Source organism: Diprion similis, chromosome 3 (assembly GCF_021155765.1).
Source record: "Diprion similis isolate iyDipSimi1 chromosome 3, iyDipSimi1.1, whole genome shotgun sequence".
Classification (NCBI taxonomy): Eukaryota; Metazoa; Arthropoda; class Insecta; order Hymenoptera; family Diprionidae; genus Diprion; species Diprion similis.
Genome location: NC_060107.1, coordinates 4,617,248 through 4,638,863, shown reverse-complemented (window position 1 = coordinate 4,638,863; position 21,616 = coordinate 4,617,248). Strand labels below are relative to the sequence as shown.

At 33.6% G+C, this 21,616-nt stretch overlaps 1 protein-coding gene across 1 annotated transcript in view; it reads right to left on the bottom strand.

Moving 5' to 3' along the window:
- LOC124404450 (Krueppel-like factor 6) overlaps positions 1–21,160 on the bottom strand; it is a 197,521-nt gene extending 176,361 nt beyond the window's left edge. The window contains exon 1 of the mRNA XM_046878577.1: positions 20,955–21,160. Coding sequence (XP_046734533.1) covers positions 20,955–21,056 — 102 coding nt within the window. The 5' untranslated portion in view covers positions 21,057–21,160. The remainder of the gene's footprint in view (positions 1–20,954) is intronic.
- Between the last annotated feature and the right edge of the window lie 456 nt (positions 21,161–21,616).

The following is a 21,616-nucleotide window of genomic DNA, read 5'->3' as shown; positions in this document are numbered from 1 at the left end:
TTTTTTTTTTGTTTAATTATTGCTCGAGTTCACCATCGGCAAGGTGACAGCAGCAAAAAGAGAAAATAGAATTTTTTCAATCTTCTTCAAAAACAGACAACGAATAACCTGTTTTTTTCTTAATACTACGAACAAGGAAGAGATAGAGAGAGAGAGAGAAAGGGAGCAAAAATCGCCTCGACTTATTATTATTCCACACAATTCATCGATTAAATTCTAATTGTTATAATAACGAATGCAAATCAGACGATGAAGGTCTGCGCGCGCGTGTGTGTGTATATATATATATATGAGGGCAGGCAGGTATAGTGTAAACCGTGATTTCAGTATACAGCTTATATACGCCACGTATTAATAAACTTCTTCGTATTCACCACGCTGGTCACCAACCAGCCAGACGCCATTATAGCCAGGGGTGGAATTTTAAGAGGCGGTTACGACCGCCGTTTAAGTAGCACATAATAATAATAAAGAATATCCGTGCGATCGAAAACTCTCTGATCACATTCTGGACAATTAGCGAATACCGTGATGATAAATTTTTCTCGGCTAAAATAAAACGTTGTTCAATTAATATCCGTCTGATTCTTCTCCTAAATTTTTCATCACAGGTATAGAGCAAAAAGTGACAAAACAAACAACAAAAAAAAAAAAAAACGAAAAATAAAAATTCTCGCCTTGCAATGTTTCCTTAAGGAAGAAAGTAGCAAGTTGAAAAAAAAAATATATATATATATATAAATATATTCACACGATGACGGGGATTCGATAAAAATGGCGAAATGTCAGTGTTGGGCAAGAATAAAAAAAAAAAAAGATAAACCAATGAATAAACAAAACCGAAAGGAAAAACTGTATATATGATATATATTACATATATGTCCAATGGAAACAAAAAAATCGACGACACGTACTGCAAATCGATAATAAATGAAAAAAAAAAGATAAAAAATTAAAGAAAAAAAAACACTCCTCGAGAGTTGTAGGGTGCGGGGGAAAAAAATATTATTGAGCCTGAACAGCTCCCTAATCCCTGGATTTTCGAACAAAGAGAAACTGAATATTCATTAGAAATGATAATGCCACTCCAGCGTCGCGACGCGCGCCCCCGTCGGTTCACCACCACCACCACCACCACCACCGTCATCATCATCATCACCGATTCGTGGGGGGGCAATTCGACGTCGGGAGTGCGAATCATTGTTATTCAGGAAGTAACGCATTGACGGTATACGCGGATTGAATTTGGCCAGGTTCTCGCATAACTTATATTATTTATATATATATATTGGACGATGTGAAAAACATTGACTATTGTATTTTTTATTTTTTTTCAAAATTCAAGTTAAAAATATTGTTCCAAATGACGGAGAAAAAAAAAAAAAATTCCGTCAAAGTTTCAGGCTCTTAATTATATTAATATTTGGAGGTGCATCGACGCCATTTTCTAATTTCCCGTTTTAAATAACACGGGGAGAATTTTTTTTTTTATTATTTTCATTTTTTTTTTTTCGCTAAACTTTGGAATTTTTTTCACCAGCGAACGAATCAGTGTACATACCGATAATATATCAGACCGTATTAATTTTTGCAGTCAATTGAAAGATTTACAAAAGCGGTCTATCTCCTAATTTTACGATAAATCTACTCTTTCAAAAATTATTCAACGTTCAAAGGTCAACGTTCATAGAACCTTGAATAACAATTGATTGAAAATTTTATATACATTCAACACAAGTCGATATGAGATAATTATCGTCATTCCAGAATCCCATCTCGATCTATTATGTAACAATAACTCGACATCTTCATGTGTATATATATATATATATAATATAAATATACATATACATACTTCCTATGCACATTAATCATCAACTTACGATGTGTTATCCTACAAAAGATACAATTATAGACATACGACGTGTACAGAACTATACACACGTATATATATATATATATATATATATATATATATATATACCTATAAAAGACAAGATGATATTATTTTAACGAGCGTCTCTCCTCAAACAACATATCGTACATTCATAAATACACGAGGCGTAGTATACCTACGTTGTATAAGCAACAATTGTATATACAGTGACGAGAAAAATCTCGCTTATTGTTAGTTGTTGTAAGTGCAGGACGCGATGTGTGTGCAAGTAAGATAAACTATAGCCCCCCCCCCCCCCCCCCCCCCCGACACATCCGACACACACACGAATCTCTCACGTACGACTGCCTCTCTAGGGTAATATGTCAATCAATTTTTGCTTTTTATTTTCCTCTTTTTTCTTCTTATTCTTCATTTTCTTCTTCAGTTTTCTTTTACTTTTGTTATATAAATGTATGTATGTATGTATGTATGTATGTATGTATATATATATGTAAACGTCACGTAATTTTATGGTACAATAAAACAATAAGAAAAGAATAAACGAGACAGATTCTTTTAGCAAATTTAGCGTTTCAAGGATCTGTCTACGTCGTCTACCTGCAGCACGACGAGAACGTTTTGTTTTTTTCTTTCTTTTCAAAAAAATAGATTACAAAAAAGTAAGTAGGGCAGCTACAAAATTATAAAAACCGAGCTACAACAACGAGAAGACGAGAATGTGAGAATTTCTCGGCGAAGTTGTATTATTAATTGATTATTGTTGCAAATAGGACTTGAAATTTATCCTTCGCCGAATATATATGTATATATATATACATTATACACATAGAGGTATAATTAAGAATTACCGAAGTATCGCGACGCGACTGTAATAACAATTCGGTGAAAAACCGAATTTACACAAGGATGAATAAAAAAGAGAAAAAAAAAAACGTTACCGCGAATTATGCACCTACTATCTACAATAATAAAAAAATTTTATAATAACTATGAAGAAACTATAATTTAAAACGAATTATAATGAACATCGTTCGTTGTATATATTACGGTTTCCTATGTAAAAATTTCCTTATAAAAACAATATTAAATTTGCTAAAAATAATGTTTTTTTTTTTTCATCGATACGAATCGTTCGAATAACGTGACTAAACTTCAAACGCGACAAATAAGTGAACTGTACTCAGTAATTGCACACGCTGCATGCATTTGTAATGTCGAAAAATATTAGTACCTATACTAATTAGATAACAGAGCGACGCCAACGGTGAGACTTGACTTAGACACGTTGTTGTATTCGTCGAATTGCTCTGGCTAATGAGGATCAGGTATCGCTGCTATTCGCCGTTCATTCGTCGTTGGTTTATGGTCATTAGGCACAGGCACTGGCACTGCAGGCTGCAGTCAATCAGTCAGTCAGTAAGTCGTGTCATTAGGTAAAACCAAAAGCTCATGTTTTTGCTTCGGCCACCCGAGTGCCGTTAAACATTGAACACCGAGCATGCATCGTTGAAGATTCAAATAAATATATAGTATTTATACATTACATTAGGATTTTTTATTAAAAAATAATTTGCGATTTTCCACCATGTCACCGCGTATAAAAGTTTCTTCAGATTAAAGAAAAGATCCCGTGAAAAAAGTTTAGCGTTTTACGTTACGTGAACGTTGCGTTTTTTTGTTTTTTGTTTTCTTAAATTTGATAATTAATAATGAGATAATTTTTCAATCTAATCTAAAATGGATCGTGATCTTTGGATTCAATATAAATTTCGTAAAAGAAATAATTAATAATTGGAGTGCTAGAGCGTATTTTTTCATGAGTTAAAAAAAAAAAAAAACGTGAAAATGAAGTAAAAAATCGAATCAACGCGATCATCATTAACATTACGACGTATGGAACGTTCGTCTTTTCTTTACAGAGAATCTTTCTTTTGACCTAGACAAAGTTTTTGGGTAATGACTTTTTTTCTGAAACACTCTAATGTATTATGTATGTACTGCAAGTACACCTGCAGTTTTTAATATTTCGATTTTTTCACTCCCCCCCCCCCCCCCCCCCCCCCTAGGAAATAAAAATGAGAAAAATACAGGAATAAAGTTTCTTCACAACAGTGTACAATAATTATAGAAACCAAAATGAAAATTTTATCAGAAATAATTATAACTTCGGTATCCGAAGTTTCGGTTATAACATACAAAATTAATTCCGTTCAAGAATTCAGATGATTCATTAACAACTGTCATTGTATTTTTGTAGAGAGAGAAATACGCTTGATAAAAATACGCTATGATTCGATATAGTTACGTATAGAAAGAATGAAAAAAAAATAAATAAAAAAAATTACTAAATTAGAATGTTAGCGACAATTTTTTGAACATCGTTTATTACGTTCTGTTTGAAAAAACAATTATTACTCATTTCAAACAGACCGAGTTTCAAATACGATACATATTTCAGTTCTCGTTAACTGGCTCGACCTTCGTACAACATAATAATAAATAATATCACGTTCCAAATATATATATAATATATATTATGAAATAAAGTAACACTCATCGAAGATTCAATGAATTTCGAAACAATGAGATATATACTATACCTACATTATATCATGTATGATTAATGTGCTACAGATGACAGAGTCGACTTTATACATATATACATACATATATAATATATACATATATATGTATGCATATATTGTGTACGCAGACGCATCCGTGCGCGACGTGCATAATTGTAGGCGAATCCGCGAGAAAAGTCGCAAGCTGTTCGTTACCCCTCCTCCCCCACCTCGAGCCTCTTTGCCGAGCGAAACTGATTGTGCAATCTTTGCTCAAATATATATATATATACATATAGTAAATCAAGTTATATATAATACCTAGTCGTTAAAATAGGTACATGTACACATTGCATACAACGCAATGTTTTCTTATCACGTTATCGCAGCCCGGTTTCATAAAAGCGATTCCACCGCAACGGTATAAAAATAGGGCGGAGGGGGGGGGGGGGGGGGGCAACAGAAAACAAACACGAAGTAGAAGAAGAAGAAGAATGAGAAGAAAAAGCGTATTTAAAGATAACAGTCTCTGAGCAATATGGAATACCTGATTCATTACACATATATATATACATACATATATATATATATATATATATATATATATATATATATATGTATATATTTATATAACTATCAACAATAAATGTTATACAAATATCAGAGATATGGGAAAGAGTGACACATGTGTGTACCTACGTTAAATCTTACATGTTGCCTATACGTGTTACACGATATTGATTAGATAATTAGTATTGAAGAAGTGACAAGAATTACGGTTTATTGAACGGCCTGCGTATGTAGGTACACATTTTATACAGTTTTATGTATATATACATACATACATACATGTATAATGCATACCTATGCAATGAAAAAACCAATCAGATTCGTAATTTGGTAATTTTGGTTTTTTTTTTTTTTTTTTCTTTCTTTTCCCTCTTTTTCCTACATCTTCATCACTTAAATTTCAAGCTTCCGTATCCCACAGACATTTCCTTTCCTTTATATCCCCCCCCCCCTTCCACCCCGCCCCGCCGTCGGTTTCGCACCGCTGCACGTAAAAGGGCGCGGGAATTTTACGCGATGAATATTATTACAGGTGTACATAAGTATGTATTATAGGGTATATTGTAGGTAATACACCGGGGTCGCGATAACGTGAGACCGGAAGGAAGTGCATTAGCACAGTGCCCTATAATACTCGTACCATGCGGGGAATGTTTAGCAGGGAACACGTGTAGGTATCATATATATGTATACAGTACGTATTCATATACGTAAGGATGTATGGATGTATACGTACAATGGTATTAACATATATATATAATACTCTCGCCCTCCGTGTGAAGGTATGTACAGTGGACGATGTAATAGTTGTGTAACTGCAGAATACACGTGTGCAATTGTTGTTGTTTTTTAACGTCGAAGAAACGGGGCGAGGTTGAAGTTACGAATTTGAAAAGTTCGGAAAACGCCTGATTCAGAATTATTCGGTGGGGAAAATTGAAGTGAAGGAAAATCAAACTTTTGTGTTTTTTTAAAGAGATTTCGAAAATTCAAGTTACGACGGAGCAAATTTTCGAAAAGTAAATTTCCGATGAAGCAAAATTCTGAAGAATAAAGATAGATTGGATGGAGTGAAATTCGGGAAATTAAAATATACTAGCACGACGTGGTTTACTCGACGATTGAGGGTGAAGAATCGGAAATGCCGAAAATCAGAATCACCAAGATTCAGAAAGTAAAAATAATATCAAAGTGGTGAAATTTCGACGAGTCAGAAATTCACGGAATTGAAAATCTTCGATCATTCGGAATTCTGACTTTTCTCATTCTCGAATCGTACTTCCGGAACTTTGTCTTGTCGGATTTACGCCCTTTCGGCATATAGTCCTCCGGGAATTTTGCACTTTCGAAACTTTGAGCGTCAGGTTTCAGACGATTCGAAACTTAGATGTTTCTTCAAGATTTTGATTTCTTTACTTCTCAAGTTTCTCTATAAAAAAATTCGTAACTTAACGCTTCCGTAAATTTTCAAATTTGGAATTTCACACCCTCCCCAAAACTCATGGTAATACTTATGTATAAATCGGTTTGACAACCAAGAAAAAAAAGAGGAAAAAAATTGACCGAAACACCAGAATTCCAACATCCTAAATACAAATTGCATGCAATAAATTATCTCTACACTTCTGTCGTCAGGCTTCTTTTCAAACTACGACCACGATCAATTTATCGATTTATAGTTTTATTGATTTATTTATCTTGAGGATTGTGTGCCATCCATGCCGCCGTGGTTCCAATCGATGCGTAAAACCAACCGTGCCTGTCTAATAATACAATTTAGTACGAGGTGGAATCTAATTCGGTATTTTATATTTCATGATAAAAATTATTCTTCGACGGTCAGTTTTATCTCTTACTTTTTTTCATATCTGTAGTTTTTTTTTTTTTTTTTTTTTCTTCTTCTTCTTCTTTTCGTTTTTCAATTTCCTTATCTCAACCTCTGTAGCCTCTTTTCAATATTCGCGGATTGAATCGATCCGATTGACAAAAATTACAATAAAATAAATTATAAATATAAATAAATTTTTGTTCAATTGGATCGATTCAATCCGCAAATTCGTTAGCAGCGTGTAAATAATAATCAAGGATGTATGGAGGAGGAAATTTTTCAACGTGACAGAATTTTTACAACGAACGTAAAAGAAACGAGTTAGTATATTTTTATTATCTCATTTTCGTTCAAGTGCAGATTCAGGAAGATCTAGATCCGTATGATTTTCACTAAAAAGGATGAAAAGGAGAACAAAAAAGCAAAACTTTGCTTGCCGGGATGCGTTTGGGGCGTAAAATTCCAATATCGGAATGCGGTAGGAGAGAACGAGCCGGCGGAACAGGGAAGAACGAAAAGCGACTCCCCCTTTTTCTGCTTCCGGTTTGAATTAATATCATTCCAACGAACCGAGTCGCGTCGCACCGCATTGTCCGACCCTTTCCCCGACGTCGACGACGATGGAAAATTATTTTATCATCGGTTTCCATGTGATATGAATTATAGAACGTCGTACATATATGTATTAGTTTATTGGTTGGCTTTCTTTGAATTTCGTTTCTCAAATTTCGCACGTTTATTTATTTAAATAAATCAGTATTTCGTATTAATTTTGAGACAAGGATGCGCGTGATTTCGTCGCGTATCAACAACAAAAAACAAAAATAAATAAATATTAAAAGTTAAAAAAAAGTGAATCTAAAAAATTTTGAGGGCATAGTATTAAAATAAACGATGATTCTAGAGTGAAGGAGAGAAAAAAAAATGGGACGGTTCGTTGGGCCAATATTTGCTCTCTTTCGAACCTGTATCATTCACCACGAAATTCATGCGTCTACAACAACAACAATAACAACAACAACAGCAACATCAACATCGAATTTCTCGATAAAGAATAAATTCAAACCTATATATACTATCTTCGATAACTGTTACTAGATATTTTGATCCGTTGAAACAAAGTTTGGAAAAAGAGGACGAAAAAAAGAAAAAAAAATGAAGTGAAACGGTGTCAGCATGAACTACCGTCTCGATATTATAGTACTTTATACATATAATATATGTAGGTACGTCTAATGGATCTTATATGTACATAATGTATATATCTATATACATATGTATTATATATATAGGTATATAGATGTGTATATACACGCGGAGTACATAATACGTATGCATATATATGTATGCATCGGCTGGTTCGACGATTCGGAAAATTGACAAGCGGCCAAAGCCGGCAACGTCGTCGTCGATGACGATGCAGGAAGGAGGATCAAGTGGAAGAGAGGGAGAAAGGGAAGAAGGAGGGGGAGGAGTAGGAGACACGCTAATTACATGGCGACATTAATCCGTGCTAAATTGTAACAGGGTCTTCGGCATATATATATAATACATATATCTGTTTACAATACACAGTAATACAGTGCATGTATAAAACGAAGAACAGTTCCCTCGCAAGATCGGGATGCTGGATTACTACTGTTAGATAAATACATATAATAAGCAATTAACGGACCAGATGCCAAGGATAAAAAGAATAAATAAAAAATACAAAATTTATACCCACGACGATTGATACGTGGGGAAAAAGAATAGATTCGACCTTCGGCAATGAAATTCGGAGGAACGAGAAGAAGAAAAAGGAGGAAGGAAACAAAAAAAAAAAAAAATTAATATAATATAATATAATATATGTTTATGTATGTATATTTATATATACATATACATATACGTATATGATACTGTCAGAGCGATGAGGTGGATGGGATTCCGTTCCTCTCTTCTCCCCCTCCCCCCTCCCCCGGCAAACGTGTCGTAGATCGAAATAGAAGCCATTTGTTAGGGACATCTGGTGTATACACAGCGGGTGAAAATATATATAACGTAGCCGAAATTTTTGCAGCAAGCTAGACGACGATGAAGAGTTATAGAGGGTAGATAACAGGACAGGTGAAAAGCGAGAGATGAGAGAAAAAAGAAACGTTAAGTTGTCGATTATCGGTTAGCGGAAACTCGATTAAATATCCAATTAGAAAAAATAACAATAAATTGTAATTGCAGTTTGAAAACAAGAGGAATAATAACAACAACAACAATAATAATAGAAATAGGTAATAAAAACGCTTCTTAATCACCGTCGTGACGAAAACGTTAATACAAAGAAAATTTTCAAAGCAAAAGGATAAAATTAATCACGTAATATGTGTGTAATTTAATTTTGTAAAATAATTTAATAATAAATAAGGTTGAATCGCGTATTACCTATTATATGAATAATTATAATAATTAAATGTATCAATAAATAATGTAGACCTTATGTTTATTATAATTATAGATTCTACCCCCAGTAATGTATGGTTGGTGGCAAAGGCAGAAGTCAACGCAGACAAGCCAAGGATACAGCGGCTTAAGCGGATACGAATATTTTATGAATGAAATCGCGCAATGAACCGGCAGCTTCGAGTAGCTACTATATATATATATATATATGTACCATAAATACATATATACATACCGTATTCATACTACAAATGCACGCTTAAATTATTACAATTGTTAAGTTTTATTATAATTATTATTGTTTTTCTTGTTGTTGTTGTTATACAAATAATATCAATTAGGAAAGAATAATTCTTTTGTAAAGAGAATCGATTTATCAATAATTATAAAAATTCAGATTACTATTATACGTACTCGTATGCAAATTTCAAATTATTTATTTATTTGACGGGGAAAAAAAGAGAAGAAAAAATGAAAGGTAAAAAGAGAAAGAACAAAAAGAAAAAAAAAAAAAAAAAAAAAAAATCAGCAGCAGGCAGGTTTGTCAAGTTTTACGTAAACGAATAATAAACACTGCAGAGCAGAGCTCTAGAAACGGCTGACCTAAATTTTCCATTCCCCGAGCTCTCTTGTCGTCTGCCCCGGTTGCATTTGCAGTGCAGGCAGATTTGCACTGCGAGTCGAGTCTTTACCTGCAGCAGCTCATGCTGCACATCCAAACTCCTTCTCTCCTATCCTCTTTCCTCTTTCCTTCTTCCTCCGTTTCTCTCGACTTGGCGTCGTCGGTAAACGATGTGAGTAATTCATGTATTAAACCTACTAGTAACACGAGGGAACGACGACGACGACGACGACGACGATGATGATAAGTGAGTAAATACGAGACTGTCTATCAAATAGCGAAATAAAATATAATACGAAGAGAGAGAGAGAGAGAGAGAGAGAGAGAGAGAGTGAGTGAGTGAGAAGTATGTTGTAGAAGATGAAGCTAGACATGGCGAGGAGTTGATAGAAAAAAAGGGACGTAGTAAAATAAATAACAATGAAAAGGATGAATGAGGAGGAATCGCGAGAAAAAAAGTAGAGGCGAAGAATGATCCCTGCATTCCTCTCCAGCCCCTCGTCCGCTCTCATAACGAGACACGAGTAGTAAAAATTGAAATTACAAGCCTATTGCCGATAAAAACGCGATTCTGTAACTATCGATCGTTGTTTTCGATCTCTCTCCCCCCCCCCCCTCTCTCTCTTTCATTGATATACAGGAATTTAAAGGTCTAAAAATATATTTATACCGTGGATATACTGTACGTAAAAAAAAAAAAAAAAAAATTAAATAAAAATGAATAATCACATCTTGTAATAAATCGATTTTACAATTGTCAGAGAATAAGAGAATGAATAAATGAATGAACGAATAATAATTATAGAGAAAGAGAGAGAGAGAAAGAGAAGTTGAAGTTGAAGTTCACAAGGTTAATGTGACGATAAGTTTTCCATATAATAATAAAGATCGTTATTTGGTATCTTTAAAATTAAATCTAAAGTTCAGTAGAGTCAAAATAAATCAAAACAACGAGTATATTTTTAACTTACATTTAGCAACTACATTTCGTCCGAACCAGTTTATCTGTACGATGAAAAAGAAAAAGAAAGAAAAAGAGAGAATTAAAAAAAAAAAAAAACTTAATAATTTCCCCTCGAAGTTCGTTCGGTCACCTCAACGTTATACGAAGAACATCAACCTCATGCACGCTATACTACACCACATGTACATATATATATACATATATATATATGTATAGTAATAATATGACTACTCTCGCAACAACGTCTCTGGGTAATGACCGTACGTAGTACGCCAATGTTTGTTTCAATATACTCGTACACCTCGGAATTGATTCGTTCCGGTTCGGTAGCCTAGCCTAACGCAGAGTTAGTCCGACCTGACCTATCCCGAAGATAACGGAGATCCTCGAGGAGGGAGAGAGGGAGAGGGAGAGGGAGAGAGAGAGATTGAGATTGCGGAGAGGGGGAAGGGGAGGGAGAGAGAATGCACAAGCCACCACAGCAGCAGTTTACGATCCAGTTTTCGTCTGAGTTGCTGCATGCCTGCGCAGTATTACAACCAAACTGTGTGTGTGTGTGTGTGTGTGTGTGTGTGCGTGTATGAATATATATAGCTGCAGCATTCGCAATTCCATATCACACACATTAGACTGTGTTTCAAAAGAATCGACTATACATATATGTTTTTTTTTTTCTTTTTTTTTTTTGAATTTATTTCCGAAGCCACATGTTAAAATATAATAGTAGGTATAGTAGAGGAAGATGAATATAAAGACGTCCGTTATAATAACTTGATGCCTTAACGTAAATATTTGTTAGTGATTTTTTGGAAGCAATTTTTTCCATTATCCATCAAACTAAGAAAAACACTCCAGAGACATTTTCATTTGACGCATAGACAAAGAAGCAGGATAAATTCAACGACATTGTTATTTTGCGATATGGTAGAATTCGTGCCATGCACCATACATATATATATATATATACATACATCTTGATTTCTGCGTAAAATGATAAAATATATTTCAGTAGTTTTGTACGGAATTCCGTATAGAATGAGGCTGTTTATAACCATTTTTTGGTTCTAAAATACGCGAAGAGACTTTCATATCGGAGATATTGTATTATATATAGATCAACGTGGTAATAGGCCAAGACACCCAATTGAAAACACTATGACTCTCACCTATATATATATATATGTTACATACGATATATATATATATAGGTTAAAAACTAATCCTGAGACGAATTGAATTTAATATACTTCACATACGTCGCTCACCGTCAAAAGCGTCACTTTTTCTCCTTATCTTGATCGAACGACGAGATCATTGGAACAATGATGATTGACTGACATGCGTATACATACACTGATTATTCAATGATATATATACTTAATATAGTTTCAATACACCGACATTTTTTTCCTCTCTCAAAAAAAAAAAAAAAAAACTCGCTCGACAATTATTGCAACTCGTCCATACATACATACATATATAGTTTACAGACGTAGTGAATTTTGCAAGAATTTTCACAAAATTCGCTAGGCCTGTATGAACTGTAAACGATTAGCAATTGTCAAGCTAGACAAGTAGAATGTACAAGAGATGAGGTGTATTGGTGGTACAGGCCGTTAAAAACGTCGACGAGAAAGAGAGAAAGAAGAGAAGGGGGATGGAAAAGAAGAAAAAGAAGAAGACGAAGAAGAAGACGGCTGGGCAGGGGTGGGGGAGGGAGTATTTTTAGACTTTATTACGACGAGGCAAGCAAGACCAGAAAACTCAACATGCCAACATCGATAAATCGATACGCGTCCATACGTGTATCTAACATACATATACATATATATATATATATATATATATATATATATAAAAGTAGATACAGGATGAAAATATAAGGGAAGAATTACAAGGAGGAGGAGGGGGAGGGGGAGGAGAAGGAGGAGGAAGAAATGCAGGGGTTGCAAATGCGTTTCTCATCATGATATGCCAAAGGATATTGAGGCATGACAAACTGCATTATACATATATATACAGTATACAATATATATATATATATATATGCATATTACATGTAGTAGAGAATATATTCTGGCTTTTGGAACGAGTTTATTAGATAATTCGTGTTCGAGACGTTTTCGCTGGTATAAAACCTTGAGTGATGTTTGTTTATTTGTTGTCTTTTTTTTTCTAATCTCCTTTTTTTTCTCTCTTTTTTCCTTCTACTTCTCTAACTATCAATTAGAGAGAACGCGATAATTTTTGTGAAGCCTAACGTTTCGTAGGTTTTTTTTTTTTTTTTTTTTTTTTTTTTACATAATTTTTACCTACTCTCACGTGTGTGTTTTTTCGTTTCATCCCATCATTCGTACGAACATACATGATGTAAGTTGTATATGTATATATATATCTACACACCTAGCTGTATCACGTAGATACACAAACGCTGCAGGATATAATTAAATTAGGAGGTGAAAAATTTGCCGAGATTCAAATTTAGCGTTTCAAGAATAAGGATAAGTGTAATAATTGCCATAAGTATAATAATGTGTGTAATGTAAGCGTGTGTGTGCGTGCGTGTATATAGGTTATACCAGCAGCGTTGCCACGGTGTTAAGTGTTAAAATAAACGTAAAGTGTGTATATATATATATATATATATATATACTATTATAGATATTAATAAAGAGCGCGAAGAGGTGCTAAATGCAGACATCCAACGTATAAGGTATACAATATAAATATATATAATACCTATGACACAAGTACGTATATACATATATGTATATACGACAAATGTACATGTAATACACGTAAAGAAGAGAGATGGATTCCTCGTGTGTGAGAATATTAAAATCCAAAATTGAAAAATAGACTGAAGGAAAGAGGGGAAAAAAAAACACGATAAATTATTTCATGCGCACAAAAACGTTTAGTTTTTTTTTCTTTCTCGTTTTCGTTTTCTTTAAGAAGGAGATATACGATAGGGGGGGGGGGGGGGGGGGGGAATTGAAAGTATGCAAAGCATAAATAGATAAATCAAGCAAATAAACTTGTTAAAAGTAATTCTGCCGGCGTGAGTATATTATACCTACATAGGATAAAATATATATATATATATATATATATATATAAAAGCTGAAACGGCGTTTATCGTACACAGCGATAGAAATTCCTTGGTCATGACTAATTCTTCAAATAGTTAACATTGCACACAGCGAGCGGCGGCAATGACGTAGTAGTAGTGAAATCATTTCATCCTAATCAACTGCTCGAGCGCATATATATATATATAATAAATTTTATTCGTCGATGTTGGCTGTGGTAGAAAATCTTTTAATTATATGATTAAATGGTTGCAATATTTGTATATACGTATCTATATATATATATATATATATATATATAGATGCGTGTATGCATCCATGCATATCTCATGCACTTCCGGCACACGATATACGCCACGTTCAATTTATCACATCACATTGTCTTTTCGTCATTCAACTCAATTTTATTTCATTATATGATTTTTTTTTGTTCTTGTTTTTGTTTTAACTTCTATGCATTGAATAATTTGGACAAACAATTACCCCACCTGCGCTTGAATTATATATATATATATATATATATATATATATATATATATAACATATCGATGGGATTATGATTGAGAAGAATTTAATAATAATCGAATTGATAGTTATAGCTGTAATTGTTATTGTTATTCGAGTATTGTTCAACGAATGTTCGATTATTATATTCAAATATTATACATATATATATATATATATATATATATATATTTATACGTATACATATATACATATATATAGAAAGTAAATATTTCGCAAACCCAAAAAATTTGGCGAAACAAAAAAAAAAAAAAAAAAAAGGAAAAACCGAAAACACATACATGTTCCACGATAATCATTCTACAGATTAAGAAGATGAAGATGAAGATGAAGAAGAAGAAGAAAAGTTTTCCGTAGACTCTGAATCTCCATATATCCCTATGCCTGTAGGTAATATCTGCAAAGCTATTTGGCCGCCCGCGTCGCGAAGTTTAGTTACACACACACACACACACACACACATGAGTATAGATATGCCTAAGAATACCGCTTACGCGGTATGTAAATAAACAAGGTTCCTCATCGCAACCGCCGGCCGAGGGAATGACGGCATCAGTGGTGCTGCTGACCATGGAACGAATAGTCGTGAAAGAGAATAGAAAAGGAATGAAGAGGAGAGGAGAGGAGAGGAGATGAGAGGAGATAAGAAAGAGAAAGATATAAAGAGACGTAAGAATTTATCATCTTCGTCGATTTTTATACTAAATTTTACCGACAATTCGTTATTATCATTCACGCTTGCGATTTATCGATAATGAAGGAATGACTGAAAGAACTAACTAACGAACGAACGAACGAATGAATGAATGAATTAATTGATGATAGGCGCTGGAAAAAAATTGAAAAAAAAACAGAATTACAAAAGATAGAGAAGAATTATGTATATTAAACACATGTAATTACAGTATATTCATGCGATAATTAGATAATTTATGAATTATAAGAAGAAGAGCAACGCCAAACGTGAACAATGGGAAGAAAAAGTGAATAAATAAATAAAAAAAAGTAAAAAAGGATGAGAATATAACGGTCGATAATAATGATATATGATAAAACTGTATATTATGATACATATATGTATAATTACAACTGATGATATAATGACAATTCAATCATCAGTAAATAGTAATACACATATTGTATGTACATACGTATATATACATATATTATGCAAGATACGAATCTAGCTTGGCGTGTACGATGGATTTACAACATTGTATTATACGAGTTGACATGCCGATGATAAAGATATATACGTTACATATAGATTTTATATGTGTACAGATATATATGTATGTATGCATATGTATTTATCACGTATAGTATAATTGTACGAGAATAATTAATTGATGCATAGTGGAATGACGGAGAGATGACTCGATATCATCATACTAATATAATTTAATCAACGTGTGTGCATGTGTGTGTGTGTGTGTGTGTGTGTGTGTGGAAAAGCTCTTACGTACGTATTTATACATGTACAGTAAACAACAAGTACGTTGAATTTAATCTCGAGCAATAACCATTCGGTTATTTATATGCGTGTGTAAGAGAGTGTGAGACAAATTCGAGAATTTTATTTTCATTTTTTTTTTTTTTTTTTTTTTTTTTTTGATTAGATCGAAATGCCTCGAATATACATGATTATTGATTAGATAAAACAGAGGAAATATATGTAATAATATTATATCACGATGGTGTGAAGAAGAAGAGGAAAAAGAATAAAAGTAATTGATTGATAAAAAAAACCACTAATTGTGGATACGTAACATGTGTCCTAATCTTTTTTCTCTCTCTCTCTCTCTCTCTCTCTTTCTATCTCTTTTTTAAACACAAGCATCACTCATAAAGATCTCTGATCCGAGTCTCGAGTGTCGTGTGTCGTCTCAAGTCGACATCCAGTATGATCAACGTTCTTATCTAGCACGAGATATAAAACTGATTGTTATCATTACCACTATTATCATTATTATTACTATTACTAGAGATTAAACCTGTCCCAATTGTGCAAGGCTCTACTTCAAGTCGAGTGCATATGGCTTACGGTATATGTTATATACAATACATGACACGAATATGTATATATACGTACAAATATGTGTATCATGTATGATATATATATATATATATATATATATATATATATATATATATATATAAAGTTATAGTTGACGTTATATATACATACACAGTTTGTGTGATTATTGCAGTAATTTCAAAGGACATTTGAATAATTAACGTCGTCGTCGTCTCTGCGTTATAATAACGGAAAATCGTAATTGTCGTTCGTTTGACGTGAAATAAGGATATTCGTACCACAGTCAACCTAACCTAACCCGAGGATGTACAAATTTCTAATTATTCAGGGTCCTTATCATCCAATACAATAATAATAATAATGGCTTTGAACCTTTGACGGCGGCAATCGTTGTACTGTAAGTATGTATGTATGTATATATATATATATATATATATACATATGTATAGACTCTGTACTTAATAAAGAGCTATAAAGTCTTTCGGAACTATGTAAACATGAATGAATCGCCTCTCGGATGAAATTATCTATCCGTCGAAGGTTGGGTTAGGCCGGTTTATTCACCAAAGTAATATAATATAATTAATTCGAGACAAGTGTCCAGATTCTAGAGAATTACGAAACCGCTTTGTGTATAATTCTCAGCGAATTTACAGACTCTGTAATATCGTTGCGCGATCTTGAAAAACCAACGGAATGAAAAGATGAGAAAGCAAAACAAATTTAAAAAAAAAATCCAAAACGGTTCACTCTTTTTGATAAGAAATTCGTGGGAAAAACATAACGATTATAATTAATTATATAATTCGCAAATGAAGAGTCGAAATTTGCTGGAAACTAAGCCGAGTTTTTTTTTCTTCTTTTCTTTTCTACTTTTTTTTATTCTGTTTAAATGTGTAAATAAAATATAAGCGAAACGTTACAGTTCGGGAAAAGAGAGTTTTTCTGTTTAATTAGAGAGAGTCGATTCGAGTTCTCGATCGGTTATTTCCATTGGTCAGCGATAACGTCAGTCTTTTTAAAGCTAAAGAAGAACACTTTGGGCTATTCAAACACTCGTCGTCTCTCTCTCTATCTCTCTCTCTCTCTTGATTAACAATAAGAATACAGTGAGATAGAAAAATAAAAATAAACAAGAAATTCGCTACTTGGTGTTATAATCGCTAAACGTATTACAGATTAACGCTTAGGAAAGAAATAAACAAATCGTTTGAATTTTAAACTTTAAACTTTAAAATGATTCAAAATGTTTAGATAATTATTACAGACAGGGAAGAAAAAATAAATAAAATTCTGCAGTTCAAATAATAATCGCTGTTACAAGAAGAGTTGCGTTTCATTTAGTTATTCAATTCAATTCAATTCAATTCGATTCAATTCAATTCAATCCCGGAGTTTCAGTCACTCACAACAGGACAGCCGCGAAACTTTCGCTCGAAACAGCATGCATATATACATGTGTATATACATATATATATATATATACATACATATAAATTGCCTGCATTTACAGTTTACACACGAATTTAACCGACGCGCATATCGCATACCATTGTCCTTTCATTGTAAAGCAGACGACGCAACGCAAATGAAAATACAACTCCGGGGAGGACGAGACAAATCCTGCTGCGAAGAGAAACAGAGAAAGAAAGAATGAAAGAAAGAAAGAACGAGGGGGGAAGATGAAAAGAGAGAACGACAAACAGTATAAGCGATTAAGCGGAAGCCAGAAAAAAAAGGTGGGTGGGGGGGGGGGGGGGGGGGCAAACAACGCTGTGCAGAGCTATTCTACTGCCATTCGAAGTTACGAAGAAGAAGAAGAAGAAGGATGGAGAAAGGTAAAGTCAAGCTGAGCCGGAGTGTAAATAAACAGATGGTATGATGACCGAAGGAATGAACGGAATGTTCAGTTAATAAAGTAACATTCTTCAAGGATTTACCGAGGAGTTTAATTAGAATCTCTTTAGTTATAAGTAAAATTAAATCGATGACTATGACGCGAAACGTATATATACAATATTTTTAATATTGAACACGATGTAGGTGATTTGTAAAAAAAAAAAAAAAAAAAAATTTTTACATGTTCAAATTTCAAGAATAATCACCGTACAATTGGACGCAGAGAGATTCGAGTGCAATAAATCGAGTTATTGCAAGTTTAGGATTACCTGAAATTTGGCAAACCGTTAATTACTAATATAATTATTTTGAAGTTTAGTGACTAAAATCATTGTTCTGAAAATTTCGAATTATACTTTAAAGGAGTTTAATTACCGAAATTTGGACACAATTTACTCTTCAAAAATTAAATTACTCAATTTCAGACGATCCTACGATTGCGAAATAATTTTAGGATCACAATTACGATCTTCACTTTCTTGGTAATAAAATCCCAACAAAATCATCGTCAAATTTTGTAACTTCAAATTCATCACTTATTTCAAAGATCAGAAATAGCAATTTTTTCTTTCAACGTTTATTATCGATACGTTATCGTTACGGACTTCAGCCTCGCAATCTCGATCGCAAATTCAACTTTTCACCAGATCGAATTCCGAGCTAAACGAGAAAATATAGGTCAGTGCAATAACCGATCGATTATCTCATATCCGTGTTACACAGCGGCAATATTAATCAGCAAACTCGAGAATCTTCACTTTTAAAAAAAATGTGCAATTCACTTTTCCACTAGATTTAATCGATCTAATTTCAAGCTTCAGATTGCACGTAATTGAATATCAAAAATTATACACGTAAAAGTATGAATTGAAACCTGCAACCATTCGGCGCGTTACGTTAACCGCATTGCTTACAACGCGATTTCTATCATGATTTCCAACACTTTTACGCGCGTGATTTCCTAAACGATGTCACGTGACTTGCGAGTGATTCGTTCGCAATGATTTCTACTAACTTCATTGAAATACCGATTACTTTTCCGTTGTTTCCAATAATATTAATTATACAGTCATTTTGAAATTTCTTTCATGGAATTTTCAAATTTATTTCCATTCGTAACGATTTACGTTAAGTAAATCGGAACAACGTATCAACGATGATAAATTCGGTATCAAAATCGCTATTCTATTTTGCGTTTACAAAAATATAAATTTATACCTTCAACTTTATTCTAGTTTTCACAAAATTTCAAATTTTCCAGACAAGAATCATTATTTATCAAGTTTCTTCTCACGTACAGGATAAACAAAAAATGCAATAGTCATACGAACAAGAATATTTTATATTTGATCATTGCCTGTAAGTTGAAAGAAAAATTTGTTTTTCCTCACCAAATAGCTAAATCTTTACAAGCCTAGGATGAAAAATAACTATACGTACATATTCCATATACGACAAAAAATTCCCTAAGATTTCCAGCTTTTTTCTATGGTATGTATATCAAATTCCCTGACAATTCCCTGATTCCATAATTTCCATGAATACTGGACAGACGTCCTGTGAGAGTAAGTAGGTAGGTAGGTAGATAGATAACGATTTATGAAACTGCAGGGTTTCTTCGCGGTCTCTCTCTCTCTCTTTCTCTTCTTTCTTGTTCGACGAGATAAAACGGCGAGAAAAAGAGAGAGAAAAATAGAAAAAGTTAAAAAAGAGAGAGTAATGCGTTGGTTGGTGCAGAACGTGGTGGTCGTCGCCTAGTGTCGCCGAGAGGAGAGGAGAGGAGAGGAGAGGAGAGGCTGCTGCTGCTGCTGCTATTTCTATGAATGAAATAGATTCTCTCTCTCTCCCTCCCTCCCTCCCTTCCTTCCTTCTCTCCAACTTTCAACCTTCGCGAGTCTCCGCTCCGTTTACGTGCGTATCGCTTCGACCCAACGTAACGTAACGTAACGTAACGTAACGTAACGTTCTTTCAATTATTATCAAACACGTGAGCATTTCTGTCGAGACACAATCCTTAATCCCAAATTCTAAATTCTAAATTCATTTCTTCGTTGGTTTATTTCTTCTTTCTCACAAACTATTTTTCCAGGAGATTGAATTTGTCAAATTTATTATCGCAACGAAACATTGTGAAAAGTAAACTAAAAAAAGAAAAACAAAAAAAAAAAACAACAACAATTCCTTATTTTCTCAATTTTACAATGTTTTCTAAGAGAACTAAAATTTCTCGCAATTATATTATCAGTATCATTTACTTTATATATTACGGTTTACCGAAATTCAAACTTTACAAATGAAAATTATGTGAAACAGGATGAGAAATAAAGAGATAAGAAAATAAAAACAAAACCATCGTTGAATTGAAAATATCATCAACCTGTCGACGATTCAGCTTTCGCTAAGTTATCGATAAGTCATAGAACGCAACGTGTGTTTGTTTACATCGAGATATTAATAACTGTAAAGAAAATAACTTGACGTTAATTTCATTGATCTTCTCAAATTACACATACCTGTTGCCAATGATCCTCGAGCGATGGTTGGGCGGAGAAATATCCAGTATCGTGGATGTCCTGCAACTCCCTGAATATGTTTCCACTCGGTAGGATATCCATGGTTGTGTGTGTGTGTGTGTGTGTGTGTGTGTGTGTGTATTATTATAAATAAGTCGCACAGTAAAAGACACGATCACAGAAACACCGAGGATTAAAAATACGATTAATGACGATGACGATAATGATATAATATTATTATTATTATTATTATTATTATACTTTTTTTTTTTTTTTTTTTTGTTACGTTTAAAAGATATATGGAAAGAACGTGAAAGGTAGTTTTGAAGAAACACAAAACGATCGATCCTTCCTTGAAATATTCCCCGAGGATTAAAAACGAACCGAAGAATGTGTGAAAAATAATAATAATATGAGAAACTAAAATAAAGCGACAATCACTGCCTCTTGTCACTTTGTATAACCGTTGTTAGAATCGGTCGCACCACCTGATCGTCGATGCACAAAATGCTGCGGCAGGAACAACAACAACAACAACAACAATAACAACAACAATAACAACAACAGCACGTATCGGCAGCACTGACAGCATCCACGCACAGACACATGTGTTTTTAAACGAGGTGAGGTTTCCCCTCCCTCCCTCCCCTTCTTCTTCCTCT